We start from the raw sequence: 25,626 nt of genomic DNA, 5'->3' as shown, positions 1-25,626 counted from the left end.
CACCTGTATTCATTTCTTGGCTCTTGCCTGAGCGCACTCTGCATTACTTGCCCACAATTTCAGAAAAAACTCCGCTTGCGCGAAGAATTTGTACAGTTCATAGTTTCAACTTAATTCGATATCAATTTCAAAACCTTTCAAACTGATTTCATTCTATGTTAAAGACATCCTAATAATCTAAATGAACAATAAATACTTCAGAATATTTAGATTTATGATTAATGAAATTAATCGAGTAGTTTTTAATTCTACAAACTAAACGTCACAGAGAAAAATTTCCCAAAAGACCAAAATTAGAACGGACAATGATACATCTGATGAGCCATGTTCCAGTTGATTTGAAAACGTGATTTTAGGGACTTACCATCCTAAGATCATAGATTCGATTTCACGTAGAGGCACAAAAACAAGTGGACTGTCATAAGCGATGAATACGAGTGTGTGAGCAGCTCTCACAATTAGCCTAGGTGCAAGAGAGCTAGCCTTCGGTTTAAATACATTTAAGCCATTTAAAAAAAAAATAATATATCGTAGTGACTACAAAGTAACGGGACTGCTGCTTATTCAGTTTAAGTACATTTTCTGATGCAGCCATTTTTCCAGTTTAACTCTGCATACTGCATATCGAAACTGCATACTGTATATTGAAACTGAATTCGGGTCCAACCTATAAATAATCTATTCTAAAAGTCCCTAATATACCGAAAACATTTGCGGGACCGTGGGCATTATCAACACCACTGCCGACTTGCAAAATGCAAATTGAATGTCTGGGCCGACTTACAAGAATAACCATCACACATTAATTATTTGTTGAATCTGTCGTCTTATCTCACTCAATCATATTAAATGAACTTAGATTAACAAAATCTGAAAACAGATCAAAATCATTATTACAATTATTTCCGAGATAATCTACAGTAGTATTTAAAATTTATTTAAACCGATATTGCATCATAAATCTGATTATCATCGTTAAAAGAATTAATATAACATAGATCATATAATTTTATTTTTTAAAATTTAAAAGATGTACATAATTTTCTTATATTCTAAAATAATTATAGTTTCTCTGATGAATTGATACTCCTTTGAAAATCTCACATAGTTAATACCGAAAAACCAAAAAACAAAATAAAAAATTACACACACTGCAAAGCCATACAAGCTTTCGTAGTTGTGTATATTATCGAAATTGGCGCCCCTTTCTCTAACAGATCCTCTTTTCGCTTATATAAAATCACACTCACACTCGTCATCTTCACTCTCCGATTCAAGACTCGTATCGTCTTCTTCTACTCAGCGATGTCGATGCGGCGACGCACGCTTCTCAAAGTCATCGTTCTCGGCGACAGCGGGCAAGTATTTAACTAATCATGATTATTCAACGATATGTTTCGAATTATTTGATAATTATTTGTGTTTGTGATTAATTCGAGTTCTAATTAGTTTGATTTTGATTTTGTTTTTGTGTTGTTAGGGTTGGGAAGACTTCGTTGATGAATCAGTATCCTTTTGATTAATTAGATCTGTGATGTTAATTCTGTGTTTGATTTGTGTTTATGTTTAGGTTTGTTGACGAATTTGTTAGAGATCGTTGTTTGTGAGTTTAAGTAGTCGAGAATTTGAGTTCTCGATAGTTGCGTGGCTTGAGTTTGTTTGAATTTTGGTTAGAGGTTGTTATCGAGGTTAGGTGGTTATTGTTTAGGGCAAATCTTAGGTAGTTAAGGAATTTACGTGAAAATGAAGTGATAGTGTATGCTACGCCTCCGGTTGAGAAGGAATGCAAGTAGTTTCGACTATAGTACCTGCAATTTAAGGTGCCTATAGATGTTATCTGTATGCTGTACATTATATATTCTGTTTTCTTTACTTCAAATAAAAATTTAGAATCAGACTATGTAAGACGAGTATAGGTAAATCAAATATATGCGGAGTTATATAGTTTAGTGACCTTATATTACACACAAAGTCAAAATGGCTTACAATCTGACAGGAGAGAGCATAATAACGTTTTTATGATTATAATTACTGCCTGGCTGGATGAATTGGAAAATGTGTGCTTATGATGTGATGGTATCACATAAATCATCTTAAGCCGTACGGTATTTAGTTACTTTACTGTTTGCTAGTTAAACTAGTTGCAGTTTAAACTGATTTAGTATGTTGCGAGAAATAGGAACTCATTCAGAAAGAGAAAGGCTCTCCTGGAAACTTGCTCTCTAATAAAATCTTTAGTTCATAAATCTTGTATGATGCTGAGTGTTGCATTATAGGAGTGTTAAATTTACAAGTAGTTCGACATATATTTGTGTAGATATATAGTTTAGTGACCTTATACTACTATGCACAAAAAGTCGGAACGCATTACAATATCGACAGCAGGGAGTATAATAATGTTCTTATGGATTAATATTTTCTTCGTGAAAACATTAAACTACTAACAGGTAATACAATTTGATAGTAGTTGTATGCACATAGTTTGAGGAAAACAGTTATAGGCTAATAATGTATTTCAGTAATATTTCCAAGACCAACATACAAAATTGTTTAGCTCATGGTTTACTGTTTGGTATAGACGATTAACAATACTCTCGTAAATTTGATTGTTTCTTGATAAGAGAATAGTTGAGATTCAGATCAGATTATAATTTGTAAGAACCATGCTTGGATCTCATATTATTGTTCTGAATCCACTTTGTATTATGTAATCCCAAACACGACTGCGACTTATAGTTAGCATGTGGATGATTCTGATTAGTTACTTACAAACTGAACTAATATTCATTCTCATCCTATATATTATGGTGGTCAAGTGCAAACTTTAAATCATGGCATCATAAATGGAATATTGATCATGTTAGTGTTAATTGGCATTGTGGGTCTTTTACTCTATTTTAGATATGTACACAAGAAATTCAGCCAGCAATACAAAGCTACTATTGGAGCTGATTTTGTCACCAAAGAATTGCAAATTGATGACAGGATTGTTACTCTTCAAGTGGGTTCTCTTACCCCTTCAGTAACTTTATCTTTATGTATTATTTATTTATGTTACACATTTACATATATGCTAGATGTGAGCTGTGCTGATGTTTTTCTGGTGGTAACCAAATATGTTTTATTAACAGATATGGGATACTGCTGGGCAGGAGAGATTTCAAAGTCTTGGGGTTGCATTTTATAGAGGGGCAGATTGCTGTGTTCTAGTATATGATGTAAATGTCATGAGGTCGTTTGATACTCTTGAGAATTGGCATGAAGAATTTCTAAAACAGGTTTTCTTACGGACATATTGTATTGCTGTATTAGATTCCAGTCATTCTATATTCTAATTTTATAAGTTGATTCATGGTAGGCTGGTACATATTTATGAAAATTTTATTTCTATTGTGTTATATATATGCTGAATATAAATAGATCTGATGTAAAACATTATTATATGTAATAAGGTTGATTACAGTTGATTTAAGACTGATTATTTAGTCAGAATTAGGACACAAATATCTTAGATATTTTATTTTAAACTGTAAATACTTGTGTATCCCCCCCCCCCCCCCCCCCCCCCCCCCCACCACACACCACCACCACCACCAACACCAACCACCACCACCAATTATTATCATGTTACATGCTGACCTGGACATATTAGATACCATTGTGGCTCTTTAGCATATCTACATGCAGATATAAGGTCACCTTTACTGTTAGAACGTAGAAATCCCCTAATATTATACTTAGTATTGTAATGATAAATATTTTAATTGTAGGCAAATCCAGCTGACCCCAAGACGTTCCCTTTTATCTTGCTTGGAAACAAGATTGATATAGATGGTGGAAATAGCAGAGTGGTAAGGTTTTGAATGCAACATGTCAGAAAATGTTTACTTAAGTGGTAGTGACATGCAGTCCCTTACTGTATTGCATCTGAGTACAGGTTTCTGAGAAGAAGGCTAAGGACTGGTGTGCTTCAAAAGGGAATATCCCTTACTTTGAGACTTCTGCTAAAGAAGATTACAATGTTGATGCTGCATTTCTTTCTATTGCAAAAGCAGCCTTAGCCAATGAGCATGATCAGGACATGTAAGTTATATACTAATTATTTTTGACAGACAATTCTGCTAGCTGGAATATTTATGTTTTTATGAAATTGTTGAATTAATATATAGTTTCTGTTTTCAAAAGCATCTCAAATGGTTGCAAATGCCATAGTGGATTCGCGTAGGATAAGTAGTACATATTAAACTTTGCAATATGATACTTGCTTTAGAGAATAGAAATCCAAGTTGCAAATTCATATATATGATCGATGGTGTTTGATCACTTGTTATAGAAAATTAATATTATTAAATTTTCCTTGAGATATTTACAGAATCATTTTATGAAGTGAAGAAACCTGCTGCTTTGCTTTGTTTTTCAATATTGATGTAGAACCATGCTTTGTTAGTGACAGAATCATGAATGTCACTTATACAGAATCTATGTAAATAGATTATGAACTTCAGTTGAGTAGTGGTATACTGGAACGGACACCCTGTTAAGGGAGTAGAGTTTTACAAGCCAGTTTCGTCGTGTTGTTTCTTCTGTCCTCTGAACTCACACACGTACTGACTCTTCTTTTTGGCTCTTGTATATGTATGATATATCTGGTTGATTCAATAATGTCATTTGTAATATGTGCAGATACTTTCAGGGTATCCCTGATGCTGTCACGGAAACAGAGCAAAGAGGTGGTTGTGCGTGTTGAGGTGGTTGTGACCGTTAGTGCTGCATTGCATATGATTTGACGGGGGCTTCTTGGTCATTTTGATTCCTATTGCTTCCCTTGCTTATTTTGTTGTGTTCATTTTTTGTAATCATTGTATACTAAGATTGCGCGATTTCATTATCCTCAGGCTCCTTTATAAGTACCTCAGAAGAGTAGTACTTGTCATTTCTTTATTTATCAAATTTAGTGCATGAAGTGTAGATACTTTTATTGAAATAGCTGGATGCTGGTTACCATATTTTTCACTTGTGATTAGAGTTTACTACTGCTTTAAGCAATTTTGTTCTGTGCATCTTAATTAATGCCTAGCACAATAGAATGTGTGCCTGTAGTTCAACCGCGACTATATATAAAACCTTCGTATGAAGGGGTAGGAGATATTCTGATGCATATAGTGTACACTGAACAACTAGAAGCAATCTACAGTTCATATCTTTAGTGTAAGTTTCTTCGTTTACATTGTTGCACAGACATTTTCTTTTGATAGAAGCCATCGTATGTTTGTGAAAAGGATGCGTCAAGTTTTTGGTGTATCATAGAATGTTCTATTTGGATACAAATATTGTACACAAATCGACGAAACTAAACGTACAACTTCTTACCTAATTGAAACAGAATATCTTGGAGCTATCTTCTGTCAAGAAAGCGTGACATAAAAACAAGCACATATGTGTATATCGTGGTGTGGTCTTGTCGGTAAACAAAATCAGGTGACCCACCACATCTAAAATGCTACAATTAATTAATCTCAAAGTATCTACGTATGTTTAAGCAAATATTAACGATGTTATTTAGAGCAATGCTTTATTCATTTTGGATCTTTAATTTATAATATAATAATAACTTAAAATAGGAAGAGCTCATCATTCTCTTTTTCTTTAATGATCATGAATGGATAGAAATGTGTTTTATAATTCAATCGAGCTATCAAGTTGTGGCTGTAAAGTCTTAATCTCTATGATGGTGATAAGGAAAATAATTAGGTATTTTAAGCACATCAAAGTTGTTTCTCAACCAAGTTTCTGACCTATTATGATTGTTATTCTCACCCCACAGACCCACCCCCAAAATCAATATATAGAAAAATTAAACCTACAGTCAGCAACACCATGCTATACTACCAAACTGGTGAGAAAGCTCGACGCATCACCTTTCTCCTGAAAATTTTCTTATAAATAAACACTATTATAAAAGATATTTATCAATCTCCTAAATTTGTTATTCGCATGCTCGTATTTTAGTATTTGTCTAAACACTATAATTCAGTCCCTACGGGGTCTGTTTAATTAATTAATAAACAAATTATAATCATAATACCAAGGTTTTTTTTAATAAGCATTCATATTAATAATTGCATTCTACAAATTATATCATTATATAAATATATTTTAATATAAATTATATTAGTAAAGAACTTGTTTGAGTACACCAGACATATTTTACTGTGACTTCTGTCCTTGGTCTTAATAAATAGTCATCAGACCCTCTAATTTCTCCCACTTTTTTGGCAATCACGTTACATACGTTCTAACACTTCGTACTCAAAGACCTCTTCTCCCACTTAAAAAACTTCTATATATATTTCCACTTTCTTACACAACATTCCCTCAGCCACTTGATCACAACCATGTCTTCATTCTCTTCACTCATCTTCCTAACCCTGTCGTTAACTCTCCTGTTCTTAATCTCCCCAGCCGATTCGACATCGAGACGAGCTCTAAACAAATCGATTAAAACACCTGGCATCAAGATCACCTTAACGCACCGCGATTATGGCAAGAATTTAACCAAAATTGAGCTCTTCGAACGCGCAATCAAGCGCGGGAAAAACAGGCTACAAAGGCTTAACAAATTGTCGTCGTATTCGATAGCGGTTGAGACGACAAAATCATCGTCAGCGAAGTCGAAAGTGCATGCGGGAAGCGGCGAGTATTTAATGGACATAGCGATTGGAACTCCAGCCGAATTATATTCAGCGATTTTGGATACGGGGAGTGATTTAATATGGACGCAATGCAAGCCTTGTGACGAGTGTTTCGATCAGGCGACGCCGATTTTTGATCCGTCGAAATCGTCTTCGTATTCGGCGATACCGTGTTCGAATAAACTATGCACGGCTCTACCGACGTTTACTTGCGGCAAAAGTAAACAGTCTTGCGAGTATCTTTACACCTACGGTGATCAGTCCTCGACCGAAGGCGAATTGGCGACCGAGACTTTCACGTTCGGGAAAGTCTCAGTCCCGAACATCGGTTTCGGTTGCGGTTCGGATAACGAGGGCAGCGGGTTCAGCCAGGGGGCCGGACTCGTTGGCCTCGGGAGAGGCCCGCTCTCGTTAATTTCGCAAATGGACGAGCCAATTTTCTCGTATTGTTTAACATCGATTGATGACGAAACTAGTACGAGTACACTTTTCATGGGGCAAGCCGCGAGCGCGCAATCCAAATCTGACGGAAAAATGATATCGACTCCACTCATAAAAAACCCATCATTCCCTTCCTTTTATTACCTTTCACTCAAAGGCATCACAGTGGGCGACACAAAGCTATCAATCGATGAGTCCGTCTTCGCACTCAACGACGCGGACGGGAGCGGAGGCCTCATCATCGACTCTGGCACCACCATCACGTACCTCGAAGAATCCGCATTCGACGAAATAAAAAAAGAGTTCGTTTCACAAACAAAGTTACCCGTAGACGACTCTGGCTCAATGGGCCTCGACGTCTGCTTCAAATTACCCGCAAACGTTGACAGCGTCGAGGTCCCGAAACTATTATTCCATTTCGACGGAGGGAGTCTCGATTTGCCAGCCGAGAACTACATGATTGCGGATTCGAGTATCGGAGTTGTGTGTTTAGCCATGGGGAGTTCACAAGGAATGTCGATATTCGGGAATGTGCAGCAGCAGAATATGATGGTGCTTCATGATCTCAAGGCTCAGACGTTGTCTTTCATGCCAACTGAGTGTGATAAGTTGTGATCATGTTAGTACTTGAGTTGTGTGTTGTTACGGACGTTATGCATGCGTTTCTTGTTTGATTGTTGATTCTATTATGTTTATATACAGAAAGGATTTAAGGCTAGCTGCTTAGTTTTCCCATAATTTTTTCATAAATAATAGTTAGCTGGATATCTTGAAATTTTTATGTCATCAGAAAATCATTTTGTCTGTGTTGTGTTAATATATTCTGGCATAACCACATCAAACTCGTAAATGACAATAATTAATATTTTAAAAAAATTATACAAATTTATCAATAGAGGGATGATATGTACTTAACCTTAACAAATTTATTCTAACAAAAAGAAAAACTTTAACAAATTCTCAATGGATTATTAATAAAATTTATTCAATTTACATAGTAAATTTATTAAATTTAACATGACACTTGTAACACTTATAAACACGGACGAAGCTGAAGAAAGTAGAGGTCAACAACCGTTTCTTTGAAGCTTGTACATTTTTCAATTTATATATAAAAATATATTATAGCTTAATGGTTAAAAACTTATCATTTGTCGTCCCAGTTCCTGGGTTCGATACTGGCTCGTAGAACGGATACTCATTTGTAAGGCTATAAATCATATTTGTCAAAAAAAGTCCCCAGGTTTATATATATTTAAAATAACAAATAATTAAAAACTAAATTAAATTTATTAATAATAACATTATTTTATCTTCACCTTATAAATAAATATGTTCTAATATTTTTCGAGATGAACAATTATCGAACCCCGATATTCGGGATTAACAGTTCTGATACTTGTGAGATATTCAATCACGCACCACATATGCATATTATTTAATATGCAGCGGATACCGAGAAATATCATATTATCCCTGGATTACACATTGCTTAAAGGTATAGTGCTTCACGAACATGCATGAATTATGGAAGAAGCAATGTTATTGTAGCTAAACCACCGGACCACGTAGTGTTAGAGCTAACACTGTTTTGTCTATGTTAGTTGATTAATTGTTTCACTCGAAACTTTTAACACGTCACACAATATACACTGTGTGCGTATCGTTTACGAGCTAGCTGCGTCTTCCCTGCGATCGTTTAATCCAAATGTCGGACCGTGTACCTATTTTTGAACCAACAAAAAGCAGACGGTACGGAACTAAATCAGTTTGGACAGGTAATTTGATATTTATAATTTAAAATTTTACATTGATATTTAATAACAAAATATATTTTTAGTTGATATACACCTAAATTAAGATAGAAGCTAGGTGACTGGGCTTACTGGGGTGGAGCAGAATCAGCTGATTGTGGGGTGTCAAGTGAGGGACTCGTTACCGGGCGTTTGTCCCCGAACACACCACCATTGTCCCACTCCTACCGCATTAGCCACCCTTCTCAGATCATGCTTCACCAACATTGCTATTTTCTTTTTAACGTATCTTTTTAACTTTTAATCTTTGATCTAAGCGCCATGGCTAAGGAAAGAATATCCGACTCTATACTAATCTTTGGGCAACGCCATCTACGCTGTCAACACCTCCTTCATCAGCAAATTGTCTTGGAGATCTACGGAAATACTTAAAAAAAACAGGTGTGATCTTTTCAAAACATAAACCTACATGATTATGATTATGTGATTGGTTTTTGTTTTATTGTATATATTATTGTGAGATGATTCATATTTCATGATTAGGTATAATTGTGTGCTTAAATTTATTATTGTTTGGGTTGTTTTTCGTATCCAATTCTCATCTTTTTCTATCTATTTTTGTCCGAACTTGAAAAGATTGGATAGGTATTATCGATCTTCCTATCAGTTACATTTGGTGTTTTGTATCTTCATGTTCGATTTTTAGTTTTTTCGCTAGTGTTCATGATAATTGTTTGCGGTTCTTGGATGGTGACGGTGGAGCCGGTGCACTAGTGACTTAATTAGTGCGTGTTGCAATATTAGATTAGCCTGACTGACTAATTTTATTCCGTGATTCTAGTTTTAGATTTGTAATTTTGAATATTATTTGGTTTTAATAGTAGTAATTGCAAATCTTAAAATCAGTTATTTTTGAATGGATAGTTGACTCCTTTTTAAATTTGTTTATCCTTGGAATTTGACTTTCCACTACATGCATTAACTTGTATTTTTGTTTTTAATTTGAGTAAATTATGCTTTAATTTGAATAATTAATTGACCGTTTGTATACAAATGAATTATCTTAAATTGATAAATTTAAATTTGAAATTGGTTTTGGATTTATATGTCTTAAATGTGTTTTAATGCTCCTTAAATGTGTTGTCTGTATATTATGGAGATTAGTCAACTTTTCTTAAGCTATAATCAATTACCATCCAAATTTGAAAATTGTTTACTTTTATTATTTTTCAAAGATTCAAAATTTAAAAACCATTTATGGGTGTCATTAATGATGACTTTATTGTGCCTTTAATGGCTTTATCGTGCCTTTTATGGCTTTTTGTTCCAATTATGGATGCCACTTTTAATGGCTTATTGACCATTTTGATGATCATTTTATTTAATTATATTTAATTATATTTCATCCTTTACTCCTCACTTAAATTTTAATTTTATTGTGCCAAAAAAATTAATTTTTATGTGTCTAACCAAAGGATTTTCCTTTGGTTAGAAATTAATTAATATTTCTATATTATTTTATTTTCTATCTATTTTTAATATATATATATATATTTTTGTTTTGCTTTTTATTAGATTTTCTATTTTACTTTAATTAAACTTATATGTGTGTGATTTTTTTGTATGTTGATTTATGTTTTGTTTGATTTGTTTTTTCAGGATACTCTGGAAGCTACGGGACTTATGGGTTTTCTTTACTTATTCATTTAAGCTTTATTGTCTAAGCGTCCGGAGTTATGCTTGCATGACTTTCGGTTAGATGATAAACTTTCTTGAAAAAAAGAAATCCCTAATGCGGTTTATTGTATTTCGATACAATTTATCTACGTGTATGTAGATTTTAAAAAAAAAAAGAAAAAAAGATAGAAGCTAGGTGAATGAAAAAAAAACCTCTAAAACAATATAAACAATTGGGCTTTTGTCTGTGGCGAGATGGTCCATTAAATAAGAAGCGGATGATAACAACAGGGTCGTAGCCCATTAATAAATTCTGTAATATTCAATTTGCAGAGTAATTTGCCCCTGTACAAACTTTCGTCTTTCGTTAGTCAATACGAGAAAGTCTCTGGACAATAACTTTGACGTAAAAGATTACGCGAAAGTACATATGAATTGGATTAATTATCTAGTTATTCATTGAACAGGACTTATTAAGTTGGTCTTTGAACTGAAATTGATATTGAAATGGTCACTAAAATCATCATAAATTCAAATAGGTACATCGAAATGTGAGTTTAAGCGGTAAAAATATTATTTATAAAATTTTACACATTATTTGATAAAATCTAAATACTTTATCATAAATACTAGAAGTCATAACATTTTACTTGGTTATGATAACATTCAAAAATCATGTGTAAAACTTTATAAAAAATATTTTTACTGCTTGAACTCATATTTCTAGATACTTGTTTGATATTTATGATGACTTTAATGACCATCTTGATATCGTTTTAAGTTCAATGACCAACTTGATACATTAAGTTCACTTCAATGACCAACTAGATAATTAACCCCATATAAATTACGTTGTTCTTTATTTTTATTCATGAACTAATTTCACTACAAGAAAAATGGATAAAATTGACCGCCATTTCTGGTCAATTTTAGTTAAATTTGACCGGATTCGGTCAAATTTAGTTAATTTTGACCGGAATCGGCGGTCAGTCATAGCTTAGTGGATTTTAGTCATTTTCGGTCAAAAATAGTTAAATTTGACCGGATAAAATTGACTGGTTAGTTTTGACCGTTTAAAATTGACCGCCAATTTTGACCGTTTGCGGTCAATTTTGACTATTTTTTTCGAACTTCAAATTTTCACGAAAATTCAAATTTCCCGCCTATTTTTAAATTAATTTGACCAACTCGGTCAAATTTATTTTTTTGACCACTTATATCCAGTCATATTTATAAATTTGACCACTTATTTCAGTTAGTCAATTTTATATTTTTGACTAGAAAGTTGTAGTCAAATTTATAAATTTGACCGTTTTCGTTCAAATATAATAAGTTTAATTCGACCGAAAACAGCCAAATTTAACAATAATATTACCAAAAAAAAACGTCATGACCTAGCTATATATACTACTATCCCACCTGTAACCAAATCAAAATAACCCAATCCAATCACAACCCAAACTAACAATACTGAACTTTGCAATTTAATGTAAACTTAAATTAGATAGACACTGTAAATAAACTTCATCATACACCATTTATAACTGATACCATTCATAACTGATAAGATAAGTTTTACGCTGCAAAATCAATTACTACAGCAAAATCAATTACTAAAGCAGTTAGAAATTCTATCACCAAGGTTAGGCTAACAACTTACAACATTATATGCATACATCTACTTGTGCATTTTAGTCTTAAAAGTCGAAGTGAGTTTCAAAAAGTCAGCCTCAAAAGATGAGTTAGTCCCTCATAAACCTTGTATCAATTACAAGGGAATGAGTTATACTATGTTAGATACTTTGAATATCGACAGAGATTATTGACTTATGAGAATAAGAGTTTGTCGGATGTGAGAGTCGACAAATCCAAACAAGGGAGAAAAATATAATCTTGACATGATATTGATGAATGAAAATGTCAATGCCGTAACTTTTAGTGATATTTGTTTGTTGGTTATTCTTTTATAATATTTGTTTTATCGTCCAGACATGTTATGGATTAAAGTTAATGTTCGTCTACAAAATTCAATATAAATACAAATAAAATAAAATCACAAAATTCTAATTAACTCATACCTAAAATTTATACTAATACACAAATCTATACTAATTTCATCATACATGAGTAACATCAAACATTTATACCAATTTCACAAACAATACTCTACACTAATTTAACAAATTTAGGAAAGACAATTTAACCAATATAATTATCATAATTAGGTATTGAATTTATATTATTTAAAAGAAAAAAAATAATTTAAATACTAGAATGTGATACTTACTTGATGATCTCAACGATTTGATGAGAAAATAGAAAAGAAATGGTGGAAAAGGGAAAATAGACGAGTCAAACATATATTTAATTTTTTTTGAAACTTTGTGCGGGAAAATTCCCGCCTAGAAAATAATTTTGACCGCACACAAATTTGACCGCGATCGGTCAAATTTGATGACGTCATCGAAAACATGCTTTGGCGGGAAATTTCCCTCAATTTTTTGCGGAGCCCGCCATTTAAAATTGACCGGATAAATTTGACCGAAAACTAATTTTGACCGTTTTCGGTCAAAATTGTGAGCAGTCAAAATTAATCGGTCAATTTTAGCCTTGACTTGGTGAAATGCGAGTTTGACCTTAAATATGACTGCGTTCGGTCAAAAATAAGGCGGTCAAAAATAACCGGTCAAAAATACCCGGTTTTTCTTGTAGTGTTTTAATAGACACTTAATGTAGTTTTTTTTTATATACAAAAATGTACTTTATAATATATTAAAAATTACTTAAATTATAATCTGGCCAATTGTTTGAAAGTATAATTACCTCATTAAAAAAAGAATGATGACAAAATTATACAGGTAATTTTCCACAAGTAGAATTAATTATTACCATACAGGTAATTATTAATTATTTTTTGGTTTAGTGGATTTTGAACTAGGGGTGTGTTCTGAAAGTGAATGCGAACTGTGAAGCTTGCAAGATGAAGGTGCTGGAGGTTGTAGGTTCCATCTGCGGTGCGTGACTATCTCGAAAAAATCTCGACGATTAATTTATTATATATTAATTATCTTTACTCGATTCGCAAAAAACAAGTTGATTTGTTTTGTAAAAGTGAATACTATTTGATCAAAATACCGAGGTACTAAAATCCTGATTCCGATGGCAAAATGTGATTTTAATTTGGTTTTGATTCTTATAAAATAGATTTACTTTGGAGAAATGAACCAAAACCATTTTTAAATCATATATTAATAAATGTGGTTATAATTATAGTTTGAATTATGGATAACTAGTTTAGTAGGTAAAAATAAGTATTATATAATGAACAAAAATTAATACACTCAAATGACAATGTAATGAATACTAAATATAACAATAGTGTGTGTGAGTGTGTGAGTTGATGTAGTGGTTCAAGCTCTTGGTTTTTTCAAATAAAGTCATGTTCGAATCATAGGATGTGCATGTGGTAATGTGTGTGTGGTTAGATGTGTGAGAAATATGAGACTAGAAACCAAATTCATTTTCGTAAATGTGATTTCAAATGGATCCAAATCCACAATTTTAATTTGGTTTGGATTGCTTAATGATTTTGCAACCATATTGCATGAATGCATGCAGTGATAGAGGAATAGCAGATATATCAGGACAAGTGGATCTAAACATGCTGCTCTATGCATTAGCCCAAGCAGGGCAGCATGCGGAGCTGCTTCTTGTTAAGCTTCAACATCCGTCGTCAAGTTCCAATAATTCATACTTATGGAGACGGTTCTTTAGGAATGGCTGATATCTATAGTACTTATCATCATCAGCCCTATCCGATCCACCATCCGTACTGGTATGCGAGGAAAATACCCGATCCTTCTCTCCACTCTCATCACTCAAATTATTACCACCATCGTCGTTATCCTTACCGTATGAATACTTCCAGTTTTGGTTTCCCCTGGCCAGGTACGATCATTTGTATTAGCCGATGTCTATTACTCCCTCCGTCCCACCAGATTCTTTACCGTTTTCTTTTTAAGCCGTCTCACTCATTTCTTTACATTACAAAACTTCCTAAAATAGTTAACGGGTCCTACCACTTTTACACTTTTTCTTTCTTTTCACACTATTTTTACTCCACTCTCTTCTTTTTATATATTACTCTCTCTGTCCCATTTACACTCTCTCCTTTTTATATATTACTCCCTCTGTCCCATTTAATTCTATACGTTTCTTTTTCACTGCTCGACACGCACTTCAATGCTCTTGTAAAATATAATTTTATAACATATTTTTAAGATTTTTTTTTCTGAATAAAAATATAACATTCAAACTTTTATTTAGAAAAAAAAATCTTAAAAAAAATTTATAGAACTATACTTTACAGGAGCATTAAAGTCCGTGCCGCGTCCCCGTTCTCCTCTAATATAAACAATTGAGGGGGACGGAGGGAGTACTTGTCTGCAGACATAAATGCTACCAGCATCGTGCAAATTAAGAAGAATGATTGGTTCGTGGAATAACTGCGCATCAATAGTTCGCTAGAACTGCATGCGCACAACTAAATATCTAAATTTATATTTGGACTAATGATTAGGAATCCATGAATACTTTTGATTTCATGTCTAAGTCCTCAGAACTAATCTAATTTCTTCTCACGGAAAAAGTATGCCCCGATTATAATTCTCTCTGTTTTTAAATATGGGTCGTTTTCACGAAAGCATTCGTTAGTTTTTGTTTCGCCGTTCGGCACTTGCATCATCTTTACCTACTCTCATCGTTATATTTCAGATTGACCATATTCATAGTTCTGTTATCAATTCTATCCACTTAAATTTAAAGTCATAATATCACTACCAACTTTTTCAATGTTTAATTTGAGCCATTAACGTACAAGCAATTGCTTACTTGGTCATCAAAATACGCCACACCGTACACAAGGACATGATAATATTTCAAGTTGAATCCATGGAGTCCGGAACATACTTTATTAATTTTCCTTTGTTAATTGTTCATTTGAAATGTCAATGGCCAGCTGCTTTTACAAATTATCAACGGAAAGAATGTGAACAAACTGCCAGCTACATGCTCTAATCAATTTTATATCAACGTCAGAAATAGATTCCTTGGAAAATCTTTAACTTTTCTGTGTACAAAAGGTATCTTTAGATGCGTAGACTCTTCAATATTCAAGTCTTCTCATTTATCAGTGTGTATATCGACAAATCCTACTTAATCAACAATTAAATGCTTAGAAAAAAATTCCACAAAAAATGACGAAATTCTAGCAGATTCTGAGGATCAGACGCTCGTGGCTCACGGTCTCTACATCGTCTACGGTCAGTGACGGATCTAGTAAGAGGCACGGGAGACACGTGTGCGGTGTGCTCTTGAATGTTCTTTTACAAAATTAGAAGAGCATCCCGGTAGAATTATAAAATCTAGTAAGAGGCACGAGAGACACGCGTGCGGTGTGCCCTTTAAGTTTTATTTTTGACATTTTTCCATCATTCTAAATTTTACAAATTATAGAAGTGCCCTTACAGAATTTAAAAATACATAGGTGTTTTTTGAAATTTGTTTGGCGCCCCAAAATTTGAATTCTAGATCCGCCCCAGTCTACGGTGTACAAGACTCTGGTCTGATCTGTGAGCCGCAATTTTGGCTGCTTCTAGGTCTGTGTAAAAGTCTTTGATTCGATGCTTGAGTTAGAAAGCAGCTCTCGCTCTCAGCAGGATTGGTTTATTGGGTGGTTGGAAGTGGACTCATCACCCCAAAACAAAAGAGCGCAAGTTGGGCGCAACTATGGCTAGACTTTTCTTTGTTGAAACCGTGTTCCCAGTTCAAGACATTTTGCATTCACAGTTAATTGTATTCGACTATTCGGTACTATTATCATATAAATATCTCGGCTTGTTTTGGATTCGGGTTAATTTTTTTTATTTTTTTTGTGTACGCGAAAAATTGGTAGTTAATGTTCAAGCAAGCACGTACTATCACGACAGCGCATTCGTATGTCATGTCTTCATTGACCTAAACTGAGTCAATGGATCTCTGAGGAATCTCTATGCGAATGCATCTATATATGTGGAGCTAAGTTGCCATAATTCATAGACCTCACCTACCAAAATCTTTAATCTTGAGTATCGTCTGCAATTTACTCTGGAGCCATGAGTAATAATACCACAGTACCGATAGCGTACCTAAACAACACTTCCTCGGTGCCTGACTGGCTAAACAAAGGCGACAACGCATGGCAGATGATGGCGGCCACGGTGGTGGGGATGCAGAGTGTCCCGGGCCTCGTGATCCTCTACGGAAGCATTGTCAAGAAAAAATGGGCCGTGAATTCGGCTTTCATGGCTCTCTATGCATTCGCAGCAGTCATAATTTGCTGGGTGACATGGGCTTACAAGATGTCGTTTGGCGAAAAGCTTCTGCCGTTTTGGGGAAAAGCTGGGCCAGCTTTAGGCCAGAGGTTCTTGATCGGCCAAGCTGAGTTGCCAGCCACACGACACAATTATGACAATGGCACGGAACAGATGCCTATGATCGAGCCGTACTTTCCCATGGCGTCTATGGTTTGGTATCAGTGCGTGTTTGCTTGTATTACTCTGATCTTGTTGGCTGGCTCGTTGCTGGGGAGGATGAACATCAAGGCTTGGATGATGTTCGTGCCTCTCTGGTTGACGTTTTCGTACACTGTGGGAGCGTTCAGCTTGTGGGGCGGCGGATTCTTGTTCCAATGGGGCGTTATCGATTACACTGGTGGCTACGTTATCCATCTCTCTTCTGGTATCGCTGGATTAACCGCTGCTTATTGGGTAATTACTACTCCCTCCGTCCCATTCATTTTCATACTGTTTTTATTCACTTCCCCGATATATACAATTGAGGAGACTGAGGGAGTACTAACTCTAACTATCTCATATCCAGAGTATTAAAATTTTCGTAACAGACTATAGATACTAACTCTAACTATCTCGTATCTAGAGTATTTAAATTTCCGTAACAGACAATAACACATGTTGACTCTAATTTTATTTTTCAGGTCGGGCCAAGGTCGAGGGCAGACAGGGAGAGATTTCCACCAAACAATATATTGCTGATGTTGGCCGGAGCAGGACTGCTGTGGATGGGATGGGCTGGTTTCAACGGAGGAGGGCCTTACACGGCGAACATAGACTCGTCAATGGCGATTCTGAACACCAACATATGTGCAGCGACTAGTTTACTAGTGTGGACATGGCTGGATGTGATCTTCTTCAAAAAACCTTCAGTGATCGGAGCTGTTCAGGGCATGATCACCGGCCTCGTTTGCATTACTCCTGGTGCAGGTACATATTTTCATCCCCTGTGGCTATCTCATACTAGTCAACTGTATGGTAGCGTGAAATATGAAGAGTGTACATATTTGACTAGTTAAAAGCACGTCATTGCTTTAGAAAGATTCTACTCAACATATACAAAGGTTTTATCTGTAAAAAGGTTATTTGAGGTGTCTAATTTAACTTATCGTATTTATCAAAATTAGTTGCTTCTATTTGAGAACATAGTGCGTAAATATAATTTATATATTTTCTAAAATTGAATATATATTTATCAGATTCATAAAAAATGTCACTATGTACTTTTTTTGAAATTAAGTTCTTATTTTCATAAAATTTTCTCAAACCGGATCAAAAATATGACTATATATATAAATGAATATGCATAGGCAAAATCAAGTGACTTGGCATATATTTTTTTTGTGACGGACAAATCAATCTCATTCGCCTTATCTTATTTTTCGGTGAATTATTTAGAAAAATATATACGTGTATACTGTTTTTGAAAGTAAATGACTTATTTTAATAAATAAAAAATATTAAATATTTATTAAATATTAAATATGAAGTATATTACACAATTATGAAATTTTCCTCTCAAATAGGTTTAAAGGGGACTATACAAATACAAAGTCCAAGGAGAACATGGGCATCATAATGTTTGCCCAAGTCTTATATTGAGCATGCAAGAAAATCTCACGTTTAAACTGTTTGTGCCATATTTTCCGTGTACCACATTTGTCCCCAACAATAGTTCCACTGATCAACCAGGACTGAGATATGTTTCAATCACTGTATACGAATCCAAAACAATATTGTCAGTCAACTTCTGAGTTTGACCTCTTGATTATGAAACTACTGTACCATATTAGTGGTCCCTTTGCTACAAAATGTTCAAGTAGTTATCTTTTATACTAGGTCAAAGAAATTAAAAGTTTGATTTATTTATAGTACAGTATTTTTGTACTGTAGTTAGTTTGAATTACACACTAGTGCTTAGATACGTGCTTAGGTCAGAAATACGCCGTCAATTTCTTTTTCCAGATTTTAGTTTTAAAAATTAAAACTAAAATTAAGTAAGAAAACATTTTAATCTCCAACTAGAGACGGATCTGGAGACACGGGTAACACATTTTTTAATATCTTTTCACTAGATATCCACTATTCTAAATCTTATAAAATTTGCCCTCATAAAATTTAAAAAATATATAAGTGTTTTTCGAAAATTTACTTGATGTTTTTATGACTTGGATCATATATCCGTTCCGGTCCTCGACTCATATCAAAAAATTAGCAGTACTTAAGATTTGTCCGGTTATTTTCTAAGCAATGACTGCAACTGATGATTATCTGAAATGCAATATTGCTGGTGGTTATTTGAAGGTCTTGTGCAAGGATGGGCAGCGATTGTAATGGGAATTCTCTCCGGCAGCATTCCGTGGTTCACCATGATGGTTGTCCACAAAAGATGGACTCTGCTCCAGAAAATCGACGACACACTCGGCGTCTTCCACACTCACGCCGTCGCTGGCTACCTAGGCGGTTTTCTCACAGGGGTTTTCGCAGAGCCAGCACTCTGCAGATTGTTCCTGCCAATACCAGATACCAGGGGTGCAGCCTACGGAGGTGGTTCTCAGATGGGTAAACAGCTTGTTGGCGGTGGTTTTATCATTGGCTGGAACATTGTTGTCACGTCGATAATCTGTGTCGTTATAAGTTTCATAATGCCACTACGAATGTCCGAAGAACAGCTGGTCATTGGAGATGATGCGGTGCACGGAGAAGAGGCTTATGCATTGTGGGGAGATGGGGAGAAATATGATGAAACTAAACATGGGATTCATTCTGTGGATGAAGGAGAGCATTTCAAACCTTCCATTGGGGTGACTCAAGTTATGTGATACATGTAATCCTGTTCAGAAAAACGTGTTATGTATAGCTCGAAACTACTCGATTATATTTTGAATATGCTTACTACTTTGTAATCTTCACTCTTTTACTTTCATCATACAGTATATTCAAAATGTATTTAATTCCAAATTCTATGTATAGTGATTTTCAGTATCTATCTACTGTAATTTTTAGATACCTGTATCCGGGGACGGATCTATGATTATTTTATTTGAAGGGTACCAAGCACATTTTCAAAAAACTACTACATATTTTCAAATTTTGTAGAGATGCTTATATAATTTTACAAAATTTAGAATGGTGAAAACTAAAAACATGTCAAAAAAAATTTTAGGAGGGACACTCCCCCGTGTCACTTACTAGTATCGATCTCCACTTAAACCCAACAACAGAGTACAGATTAAACACATTGACAATTTGTATACATGCAAGCATAATTGAATGTCAGCATACTGTGTTTGCTACAAATTTCAAGTAATAAAATTAGCTTTAAGTGATAGAAAGACTTTTATAAGTACAGAACATGTAATTTACTTGAACAGATGAGCTAAGTCGGGGTCATTCAAGTCCACATCCAACCATCCTTGTAAACGCATGTACTCGATATAATGATCTGGTGGTTTCACTGCACAAGGATATTTGGGAGTATAGCCATAGATTCGTTCCAGGTCTCGAGCAAGCCAGCGAACATATGTAGGGTCGAGTGGAGGCATGACCTTCACAAGAATCTCGTCCTTCTTTGGTTCTGGCTTAGCAGCCTTATTTCCCATGTTTAGTTACCTGGAAAATGGAAACATCGCAGTCAGAAAGAAAACTATTAGCTGAGTTGGAGATATAATGAAAAACAAATGTGCACAAAAATATGCCCTTGGAAGATTTGCTTAACCAAAAATAGAATGCAGTATTTGAAGAAAACTTGTGCAAAGGTTTCAACAAAGAAGATGTTCTGATATATTGGTTAACAACAAAATTACAACATAACTTTTCACTACCATTCATAAAGATGTACTGTTTGCAGCGGGTGTTATTCAACTACACTGTTCAGTGAACCATGAATAATATGTTTGCTATGGCATCACCCTCGAGCTGTTTCCAATCTTTAAAATCGGCCTAGCAGGTTTTTGTGAAAAAAGTAATTCATCTCAAAATTCCTCAACTTTTTGATAACCAACCCAGCAGTGTGAGATTTTCATATATAATAACCCTGATCATCGAAAGTTTTTACACACATACCGTGTTCTAGGAATCATTTAAAATCTTTCTAAGATACTTCAAGTACTTATTTAGCCCCTGAAGTTAAAAAAAAAAAGGTTTTAAAAAATCCTGGAATCTCTGACATTCACAAATATGTTCAAACTTTCTAGAATTTGCACATTCACCCCTGTAATTCCTGAAGTTAAACTTCATAACCTACACTCTCATCTTATCAGTCCAACAATCTAGTTATAGATCAGCAACAACAAGCTTTGAATTATGTATTAATCCACACTATCCTAAATTAAGTTTGTCGAAGGTAAAATTTCTTATTTCAACGAGCAATGTGATTTCTTGTACTACGAGTACATGTTTGTCATCATCAAAGCGAGCTAAAATTATATTAATCCATGTTGTATACTTGTATGAATTGAATAAAGCACTGCAAGCTTGACATTAATAAGATCAAGATGGCATTATCAACTGCAAGAAAAATTAAAAGAAAAAACATGACAAAAAAATACATATTCAACAGGGTAAAAACTGCGAAGAAAAGTCATCATCAGAAGGTCAATAAAATCAATATGATCTGTCTACAATTCATGACGAAGTCGAGGAAAAGCTAGCCTTTCCAGAAAAAAAGTCAAGAAGCTGACACAATGAGGTTGAAAGCACTAGCATCAGAATTATAACAAACGATAAGACTGAGAAATACAACAAGATCAGCATGCAAACACCTTAAGGATCGGATAAACCAAAGAAGCTACATGGCAGGTTAAACACCTTGAGTTGTGGCAAACCTTTCCCCAACAATGGGACATAAGAATAGTGGAGAGTTGGTGAAAACATAACAGATTTTAAACCTTTTACAGTATATAGGAATATTCTAGAGAATATTAGTTGTCTTAACTCTTTATTTCTGATCTAGGTCTGGTCTATCTTCTGTAGAGGAAATTGTAATTCCCACATACATGAATAACTTAGGTTGTCTTCACTTGGAGAAAATGCAATGGTGTAGGAATGGAATGACAAGTGAACAAAATTTATGGAGAAAGAAAGGATGTATGGGAGAATAGTGAAAAAACATGGGTTAGTAGAAATTTCAGTGATGAAGATCGTAGGGAAAATGAAGAATAACATGAATGGAGCAGTTCAGGCGGGTTAGAATTCTAGCTTAAATTGTTAGGATGTGAATTGGATGAAGAAATAAAAAATTATAAACACACACCCCATATAGGAGTACAAATCCATATCATTCTCTCCCAGTTTCATTACATCCAAGAGAATACAGCCTTATAGATTTGTATTTTGAATATGATAATTGTTCTCTACTACGGGCATACAAACTCCTTTCTACAGTGGTTGAGAATCCTAAGGCTGTGGGTTGTCCCATGGTTCAAACACCCTAATTCAATGCTTTCTTTCTTTTGCTAATAAATTCTGTCCTTTTACTTATTTTCTCTGACATTTTGTAATAATTCTTTAATTTTTGAATTCTGTTTCAAGTCAGTAAAGCATTCAAGCTCATCATTTACCTTCATAACCACAAAAGCATTAACAAATTGCGTTCGGTTAACATATAACAACACTTTATTTCCAAAATAACAGGATAGGTATTCAAGATTATAACAGGTCAGGAAAATACAGAAATAAATAAACAGGTTATTACCTACACGTAGAAGGAGCGGAAATTAAACTCTATTGCCTTAATAAATATAAGTAAGGTGGATTCAGAAATTCCCACATAAAGTTAATTACTATCAACAAATGCATCTCAAATTTCTAGGTGGGTATTAAGGTACGTATAAAGACTTAATTCCATCCTACTGCTCCTAACAAAGTATGGTTTCAGGGCATCAACGAGAAATAAAGAAGTTATCTTATGTTCTTTGTAGAACTTCATACTTATTTTTCTTTTAATTCACATAGCCTTTCGTCTCATTAATAGCAGGAAATTCTTGAAAGTATTGTAAACTGGAGGACACTGTACCATCAAAGCATGTTATAAAAAATGCTCCAAAACCAAAACCGGCCACTTCCATAAAAATCAAGTCCAAGATTATGCTCACTCTGTCTCTCTAAGATCAGGGACATGTATCTAATTTGATACAAAATTTCAATTGCGATATACGAATAATCTCAGGCCTTGTAACCTGAGTTAACACCTAGACAAGTACTACCTCCGTCCCTTTTTACTTGTCACTTTGACTTTTTGCACGTAATTTAAGGTGATTAAAAAACATACTTCTACTTATTATTTTTAAAATTTTCTTTTTTTGAATTAAAGTTTATAGTTTATATTTTTATTCACAAAAAGAAAATTTAAAAAATAATGAGCGGAATTATGTTTTTTACTCACCTTAAGTTACGTGCAAAAAGTCAAAGTGACAAGTAAAAAGGGACGGAGGTAGTAGTATATATAAATAATATAAAAATAAAGAAATCATTCTCTTTCTCACCAATTCAAGTTGCTAATTCACTCAACTTACCCGACCTCCCTATCTCAAACACTTAAACATCTTTCTTTAGAGCAAGTCCAATAGGTGTGCTAAATCAAGTCTTAAATCCAAAAATAGGGAATATGAGATAAAATTGCACTCCAACACTATGCTAGTGATGTGCTAAATCACTAGCTCAAGCCTCCCCTTCCCTATTTTTAGAATATGCTAGCCATTTCTAAACTATTTTTATCATTAAAATATTCATTTCCCTCTCTCCTCCACATCATTTCCCTCTCTTTTTTTTCCTCTTTCCCTCTTTTTTAATATTATTATAATAATAGGGAATGGATATAGGGAGTACTATTGGAGCTCATGTGCTAAATCTTGTGCTAAATTACTAAGACATATTATTTTATAATATTTTTAGGGAACCTCTTAGTATAGTGTTGGACTTGCTCTTAACCTAACCTGAACGACCTAATTAAACTAGTATTGCCGAATTTGATAAAAGTAGGGCTTATAGCTTAAACATATCTAGTCAATACATAATTGAAATCAAGAATGGGAATGAATCCATGCCAGTAAGATAAAAGTCTCTCTCCCTCCCCCTCCTGCTCCCTCTCTCTCTCTCTCTCTTCCACCCTCCATCTCTCTCTATGTCCCCCTCTCCCTCTCAATCTCCCACTCCCCCCTCTTTCGATCATCAACCACTGTATCTTTCTGAGACTCTCTCTCTCCCCGCCCGTACACACACGTACTTCTTTTCTTTTTTTTTTAAACTTGATGTGTGATTCAGAAGGAGCATAGATTACATACAAAATTCAATGAATTGTGGTTGCAGACGGGGGAAAAGCAAACAACAGAAATCACAGAAGGCAAAAGGATTACCTGGCGCTTGGTCTCTTTGTCAATGTCGCCCAGAAGATAGAAGAAACAAGCTCACTCTAAAGATTCAATATATATATATATAAAGGAGGATGCGGGCGTCTCTAGGATTGTTCGATTCAGTCTTCTGATTTTTCTTGAATTTCGGAGATAAAATATAATTATAATTCAAAAAATCAGGTCCAAGAATTCTAAAAGTAATACAATTCTTTTCTTATTTAATTCTAAAGATGATACAGTTCTTTTCTTATTTTGTATTTCTTATTAAATTCTAAAGATGATACAATAGTATTTCTTATTGAATTTTAAAGATGATACAATTTTTTTCTTATTTAGTAATTCTAAAAGAAATAGGATTATATTTATTCAAACTAATAATAATAGATAAAATACAATTTATATTTAAGATATGTAAAGTAATATATACAATTCTTATTTTCGATAAGATATATTGAAGATATGTTTAACGGGAACACGACTGAAAATAACTTTTATGGAATTATAATATTATTTCGTATCAAAATTTATAAAAAAAGATTATTTATTAGTATTGTGTTTAAGGGGAGGGCGGCCCAAATTAATTTTTACCTAAATAATAATATTTTTTTATTAGTATTATGTTTGACGGGAAAGTAGCTAAAACAATTTTTTTGTCTAAATTTAAAAAAAATTCATAACGCCGCCGCGAAGCGCGATATATAAAGGAGGATGCGAGCGTCTCTAGGATTGTTCGATTCAGTCTTCTGATTTTTCTTAAATTTTGGAGAGAAAATATAGTTATAATTCAAAAAATCAAGTTCAAGACTTATAAAGGTATACAATTCTTTTCTTATCGAATTCTAAAAGTAATACAATTTTTTTTTATTGAATTTTAAAGGTAATACAATTCTTTTTTTATAGAATTCTAAAGTTAATACAATTCTTTATATATTTATATATTGAAGATTTATAACATAACTAAAATTTTACAGAAGCAAAATTTATCATACGGATCACCAACATAAATATCTACCATGACTAAAAAATAAATAAATTAATACACGATCTAGAGTACCTGCATCCTGCATTTCATAAACCGGTATGATAAAAATATAATTATTTTATTAACCGAAGCAGATATATACCGTATGTGAATTGAAAAAGGAGTTTAATCATGCTGGGAGATTCTTGATTCTTCAACCCCACAGACACGTTCATCAGGTTAACTAAAACCCTATTTGTCATAAAATCTTGATATTTGCCATGCCATTCATATATAATCTGGAGTCTGGACTGTGATGACACTGTTTTCTGATAAAAATTGAATCTTTGACGTGGGATT

At 34.0% G+C, this 25,626-nt stretch overlaps 4 protein-coding genes across 4 annotated transcripts; 3 read left to right on the top strand and 1 right to left on the bottom strand.

The window, feature by feature from the left end:
• Nucleotides 1–1,099: 1,099 nt before the first annotated feature.
• On the top strand, nt 1,100–5,006 carry LOC108215517 (ras-related protein Rab7). Its single transcript, XM_017387993.2, has 7 exons — nt 1,100–1,358; nt 1,481–1,507; nt 2,902–3,001; nt 3,132–3,278; nt 3,771–3,851; nt 3,938–4,083; nt 4,684–5,006. Exons 1-7 carry the CDS (start codon nt 1,306–1,308, stop codon nt 4,745–4,747), a joined length of 618 nt encoding a protein of 205 aa, XP_017243482.1. The 5' UTR covers nt 1,100–1,305; the 3' UTR covers nt 4,748–5,006.
• A 1,254-nt stretch (nt 5,007–6,260) lies between these two features.
• LOC108216764 (aspartic proteinase nepenthesin-1) lies at nt 6,261–7,851 on the top strand. Its single transcript, XM_017389602.2, has one exon. It carries the CDS (start codon nt 6,396–6,398, stop codon nt 7,746–7,748), a length of 1,353 nt encoding a protein of 450 aa, XP_017245091.1. The 5' UTR covers nt 6,261–6,395; the 3' UTR covers nt 7,749–7,851.
• Nucleotides 7,852–16,482: 8,631 nt separating this feature from the next.
• LOC108219523 (ammonium transporter 3 member 3) lies at nt 16,483–19,962 on the top strand. Its single transcript, XM_017393015.2, has 3 exons — nt 16,483–17,370; nt 17,598–17,883; nt 19,258–19,962. The coding sequence occupies exons 1-3, from the start codon at nt 16,717–16,719 to the stop codon at nt 19,773–19,775; spliced, it is 1,458 nt and encodes a 485-aa protein (XP_017248504.1). The 5' UTR covers nt 16,483–16,716; the 3' UTR covers nt 19,776–19,962.
• A 217-nt stretch (nt 19,963–20,179) lies between these two features.
• Nucleotides 20,180–24,460, bottom strand: LOC108216849 (uncharacterized). Its single transcript, XM_017389705.2, has 2 exons — nt 24,309–24,460; nt 20,180–20,565 (listed from the first exon to the last, which is right to left on the bottom strand). Exon 2 carries the CDS (start codon nt 20,553–20,555, stop codon nt 20,316–20,318), a length of 240 nt encoding a protein of 79 aa, XP_017245194.1. The 5' UTR covers nt 20,556–20,565; nt 24,309–24,460; the 3' UTR covers nt 20,180–20,315.
• Nucleotides 24,461–25,626: the final 1,166 nt, after the last annotated feature.

Source organism: Daucus carota, chromosome 4, assembly GCF_001625215.2.
Source record: "Daucus carota subsp. sativus chromosome 4, DH1 v3.0, whole genome shotgun sequence".
In the NCBI taxonomy this organism is placed as follows: domain Eukaryota; kingdom Viridiplantae; phylum Streptophyta; class Magnoliopsida; order Apiales; family Apiaceae; genus Daucus; species Daucus carota.
Note: the sequence above shows the minus strand (reverse complement) of the source record. Positions and strands in the feature narration are given on the sequence as shown.

Coding starts and splice junctions, on each gene's coding strand:
- LOC108215517 (XM_017387993.2), top strand. CDS start 1,306: ATGTCGATGCGGCGACGCACGCTTCTCAAAGTCATCGTTCTCGGCGAC. Junction 1,359..1,480: donor ATCGTTCTCGGCGACAGCGG/GCAAGTATTTAA, acceptor TTGTGTTGTTAG/GGTTGGGAAGACTTCGTTGA. Junction 1,508..2,901: donor AAGACTTCGTTGATGAATCA/GTATCCTTTTGA, acceptor ACTCTATTTTAG/ATATGTACACAAGAAATTCA.
- LOC108216764 (XM_017389602.2), top strand. CDS start 6,396: ATGTCTTCATTCTCTTCACTCATCTTCCTAACCCTGTCGTTAACTCTC.
- LOC108219523 (XM_017393015.2), top strand. CDS start 16,717: ATGAGTAATAATACCACAGTACCGATAGCGTACCTAAACAACACTTCC. Junction 17,371..17,597: donor GATTAACCGCTGCTTATTGG/GTAATTACTACT, acceptor TTTATTTTTCAG/GTCGGGCCAAGGTCGAGGGC. Junction 17,884..19,257: donor TTGCATTACTCCTGGTGCAG/GTACATATTTTC, acceptor GGTTATTTGAAG/GTCTTGTGCAAGGATGGGCA.
- LOC108216849 (XM_017389705.2), bottom strand. CDS start 20,555: ATGGGAAATAAGGCTGCTAAGCCAGAACCAAAGAAGGACGAGATTCTT.